General features: G+C 36.8%; 1 protein-coding gene across 1 annotated transcript; it reads left to right on the plus strand.

Annotated features, from left to right (window-relative positions):
• Positions 1-1219: 1219 nt before the first annotated feature.
• Positions 1220-4946, plus strand: LOC141429875 (uncharacterized). Its single transcript, XM_074090434.1, has 2 exons — positions 1220-3976; positions 4677-4946. Exon 1 carries the CDS (start codon positions 1220-1222, stop codon positions 2543-2545), a length of 1326 nt encoding a protein of 441 aa, XP_073946535.1. The 3' UTR covers positions 2546-3976; positions 4677-4946.
• Positions 4947-5644: the final 698 nt, after the last annotated feature.

Genomic DNA, 5644 nt, shown 5'->3' on the forward strand with positions numbered 1-5644 from the left:
TTTTGTTTTTGTTACCGGCTGCGCCGGGACTCGGGACATGGACAGGGCGGCTAGCGACAAAGTACAAGTTCATACTTTTTACAAGCCTTTATTTAACTTACGATTTAGGTATGTTTGTATGATGGGTCGTTCTTGCAAATGCAAATAAATTCAACCTACTTCTAGTAGTCGGATCGACTTGAAGATTAGCATACTTACTTTTATTTACGTGTGAAGGCAGCTCGCATAAGACTTCTAAAAAGTAATTTGTTGTAACCTATTTTAAAACAATGTGTATTGATATCTTAGGAGACAACAGCAACAATTAAGACGACTAAGAGCGGTAGCAGTCTTAGAACTAAAAAGGAGCAAGGCGTATTGGCTCATGTAGCAGTGTTACGGCAGGTCTTAGTACGCTATACTAAGGTATGTGGAAACTTATTAAAATTGTAGTAAGAGAAACCGTGAATATGTTCCAAATTTGAGGTGAACAGGAATGATATTCAACAATATACAGATATCAGTCTATAATTTTTATATAATTATGTACCTACGTTGTACAGTCAATGTCATAAATAAGTGATCAAACGTGGACTGTACCTACTAGTTACAATGGTGTTGTGTTTTGTGTTAAACTGAAATAAATGAAGCTAACACTAGAATAATGAGAATAAACAAATATTTTACTTTGATTTATAGTTTTACATAATTATAATTACACATTTGTGCAATTAATGATGCATGGTGAATAATGTGTCTTAATCTACTTAAAGTTGAGAACATGAAAATTTAAAGTCATTGTATGTTTGGAAAATAATACTTAATTATTTTATTGCTTCATCCGGGGGCACAGCAGTGCTTCCAGCCAAGTTGAGTAATTTCTATTGACTGAGTAATTGAATAATTATAGACTGGCATTTGAGAATTTATCTGTCAATTCTTTATATCATGTTTGTGTTCAGAAATGTGCATACATATATAAATGCCTAATTCAACATATCAGTAGGGCTAGGGTGGATAAGTAGACCTAAATTATATCATTATATATCAACTATGCTTTGGTTTTGACATTCACTTTTAAAATACAACATTTTGGAATTATACTGTAGTTATGATCAAAAAATATTGATACAAAAACTGAGTAAGAATTATACAGGGTGTACTTGTATTAAATTAATCATGAGCAAATTGTGATATTTTTGTTCGACTGACTTACAGATTAATACAATTCCTCTGAATTATGGAGGAAATATATTTAAATATACTGTCCACATTTGCAAGCAATATTAAAGATTTGTCCGATAAAGCTCTCAGTTTGTACTCATCCAGTTCATGGAATAACAATCAGCTTGAACAAGCTAGAATTACAGTCTCGAAATTGACATCCATATTAAATAGATTCAACACCGAATTATACCAATATTTTAACCAGTCTGTCTGTCCAAATGCCGATGAAGTATCTATTCTCACTTCCATACAGTTAGAAGGAGAAGAAGCATTAGCCGAACTTAATACTAAAGTACAAGCCAAGAAGGATCCTCAACCATCAACTTCAAACTTGAACAGCTTCAGAGGCAAACTACCGGAATTACATTTACCCTCATTTAAGGGAGACGTTTTGGAATGGTTCCAATTTTGGGATCAGTTCAGCTCCAACATAGATCAACGAAACCTTCGTGATGTTGACAAACTTTTATACCTGAAGGCTTCTCTTAAGGGTGAAGCAAGGACGGTGATCGACGGTTTAGAGACTACAAATGATAATTACAAGATCGCTGTAACCACTTTAAAGGAAAGATATGGGAAAGGAGTTAAAATAATTGATGCACATTACTCCACGCTCTATAAATTGGAGAGGGCTGAAAAATCAGAAGATTGCAGGAAAACTTTGGACGCGATTGAGAGACATCTCAGAGTACTGCGCTCGCTGGGAGAAAACACAGATCATAATCATCTGCGATTTTTAATCATGGAGAAGTTTCCTCAAGACATCATTTATGAAATGAAAATGAAGATGAGTGCAGACACTATTGAAGAAATGAGGAAGCACCTTGATATAATTATTTCAGCAAGAGAGGATGCAAAAGGAGCGTCTGAATCCACAAGCAAGGAAATTCATTACACGACTGAAACGTTACATGTAAAGGACAATAGCTCTAAGAAATTCTTCAATAACTCCAGATTTAACCGGAATGGAAATAAGGGTTACAAGAATTTCAGGCCTAGCACGTCTACATTCAATAACTGTTCTATTGTAAGAAAGAGACAGCATGAGCCTAAGATGGAGTCAACTGATGAAACTTATAACAAGAGACAGAAGTTTACTTGTGTATTCTGTCATGAGGCTCATTATAATGATAAATGTACAAAATTCAAGACTATGTCTGAAAGGAAATCGAGGCTTCAAAACCGATGCTACAATTGTTTTGAATTTGGACACAGAGCTAATTTATGCAAAAGGAAAAATACTTGCCCTCACTGTGGTAAATATGGACACCATAACAGAGCACTTTGTCCAAAGAATTTACATAATGGTCAAGAACCTACAAAAACGATAGAGATGTAACCAGATTTTATGACTTAAAGACAAATAAACCGGCTACTGAAAATAACCTTTTATATCAAAGATTCACATGGGTAACTTTCGGCATAATTTCATGCCCATTCTTATTGAATGCGACCATAAAACACCATCTGCAAAGTCCTCATCTTCAACTGTTGGGTGTTTTAGTCAAATGCAGACTTATAAACTGCATTGTCAGATTTCTTCAACACAATATCAAAAGTCAAACTTTGTGGACTGATTGTCAAATCGCAATAGCCTGGCGTATGTCCGACAAATTGCTACCATCCTTTATAGCGAGGAGAGTGGAAGAAATCGAAACAAAGTCTACCACTTCGAGAGAGGATAGGAGGAAATGGCTTGATGGTCCACAGTTTCTTTCTGAAAGCCCAGACTCGTGGCCGACTGGAATTCACACTGAACATACCTATTCTTTTTCGACGGGGGAGGGTCTGCCGAAGACTGATATACAAACAACTACTATTGTCAAAGAAGTTGAAGCAGTCGTCAACACCAGACCACTTACTTACGTTGGTTCGGACTTGGCATATGTACTGAAACCTGCAGACTTTTTATCACCTGGAAAATGCTTAGCTATTCACATGTCAACAAGTCAAGTCTTACCTTCAGCTACAGCTACTAAACAACAACTTATTGAAGGATGGAAACGTGGAGAAATAATAATGAACGAGTACAAAGACATGTTTATGAACCAGTACTTACTAAGCCTAAGAGAACGCTACAGACACTCACCTAAACAACCTAGAGTCAAGGCTCATGATCGACCTAGTTTAGGCGATATTGTACAATTAAAAGGTGAATCTAAAAACAGACTAAACTGGAAAGTGGGACAGATTGTTGAACTAGTTAAGGGTGCAGACGGACAATGTAGAGTTGCAAAAGTGAAGATTGGTAATACTATATTCAATAGATCCATCGGACATCTGTATCCCTTGGAAATTGACGAAACTGAAAGACCTGGGAATCTGTCTTGCAACAATATAGAACCTGAAACAAGCTCAAGACTATGTAATTCAAACATAGAGGAAAATATGGATGCACCAGTAGAGATGATTGGAGAAGAAGTTACAGACTTACAGCCAGAGGCTGATGTTATGGATGTAATAGATGCGAACACGGATATGACGCAAACTATGAAAGAGACCACTGAGAGCACGGATAAGACAAATGAAAACATGGATGTGACAGATGATAATGATAACATGGAACAGTCTATAGAAAGAAACCAAAAACGAGTTGCTGCAGTTCGAGCTCTGGAAAAGATCAGAGAATGGACGAGCCACCTGATGACTACATTAACACTTTAGCTTGCCGGCGGCGGGTGTGTCGCGAAGGATCGCGAACCATAAATATTTTGTATATAGCAACATTATCCGAAGATTCAAATTGCCGCTATTTCTATAGTTGACTATGGTAAGCTGTCATTTGTTTTATATTCTTTGCATAGTTTACTTTCAAATGTTTCATACCAAATATAAAGTGCTAATAAGTTGTGATGTGATGTCCTGACTCCTGAGCTGATCTGAAAGCTAAGTCCTAAGTTCTAAGTTCGAAGTACTAAGTAGCTAAGTACCTTGGTGGCTGATTAGCCAAGTGATTTACTCTAATAACGCATTAGCAAATATATGATGAGGTACAACGATGTTAAAGCTAAGTTTTCCTATGGTCTTATGGTCTTAAAAATCTGCTTGGGCTATGGCGGCCCAGAGGAGGAGACATGGTAATATGTCTTTCCTATCATCATTGTGAGAAGGCATGGCAATATGTCTGGCTATTCATTCTTATGCAGGAGGCATGGCAATATGTCTTTCCTATCATCATTGCGAGAAGGCATGGCAATATGTCTGGCTATTCATCCCTATGGAGGAGGCATGGCAATATGTTTTCCTATCATCATTCCAATGGAAGAAGCATGGCAATATGTCTTCTTATCATCACCAGGAGACATGGCAATATGTCTTCCTATGTAAAGTCGGTATGGATATATATATAACTGGTGGTTGGCTTATCCAACTTGGTTTGAAAGCTTAGCATTAACACTTCAATTATTATCAATGGTATGTGTATGTGGCTTCAACTGCGGTTGAAGTCATAGTGACTATTTTTACTACAGGTGGTGGACATTTGGGGAATAAATATCACCTATATGAGCACCAGGTTAGCGCCTGAGTGAATTGTACATAGCTGAAGAGTGCGGACATCACAGGAGATAGTTTAAGGTATGAGATCATGTTATTACTATTGCAATTTCCATCGATATTACTATTGATATTCAGATGAATTAGTTGTCATGCTCTTTATTGGGTTTTAACCTGAACTCTGGCAATTATCTTTATGTGGTGCGGTTAATAAGCGAAGCAGATATTGATTACAATAACCAACACAATGATACAAAGCGCCACACGCGTGCCACATAATCCCGTAAAAATACGAAAAAGGCAAGGCACCTCCTTATGCGGCAGAGCTCGCCGAAACCGACCGCTTTCGGGCGGGATTTCCACAAATACCACTTTACCACTTTCCATTCATTCACAGAATGCAGTGGAAACAAGTGCGAGTAGGACTCGCACACCGAGGGTTCCCTACAAATTCATATCCACGATAATTAAATTACACATTTTTAGTTTTATTGATTTATTTTCATTGATATATATATACTTAGACACTTTTTTATGGCTGTTGACACCTCTAGAGCATAAAAAACTCATTTTACCTATTATTATTTTGTTATTTTTCTCCTAGATCCAGCATAAATACGAACTTTACGAGGATGAGAAGTGAAAAAGTTGTTTTTATTATTCCTTAACCCTTTACCAGGCCCCTTAGAACTAGCGTGTCTTCATACGTATTTTTTATACTGTTACAACCGTATTTAACGCCTTGTAAAAAATGTATTTACGAAAGTCGGAGATGTTCCTTTAAACCAGAAATAAAAATGTGGGTTACGGTTATCCCATCGCCTGTCTAAGTAATTAACTGTCATACTCGATTTTGTCTTATTATATTCTTGATCAGGCGAAGGGATATATTCCTCCCACATCTTATTCTTCAGGGAAAGTCTTTAAAAGAATATTTTACAGC

This window comes from Choristoneura fumiferana, chromosome 7 (genome assembly GCF_025370935.1).
Source record: "Choristoneura fumiferana chromosome 7, NRCan_CFum_1, whole genome shotgun sequence".
NCBI classification, from domain to species: Eukaryota; Metazoa; Arthropoda; class Insecta; order Lepidoptera; family Tortricidae; genus Choristoneura; species Choristoneura fumiferana.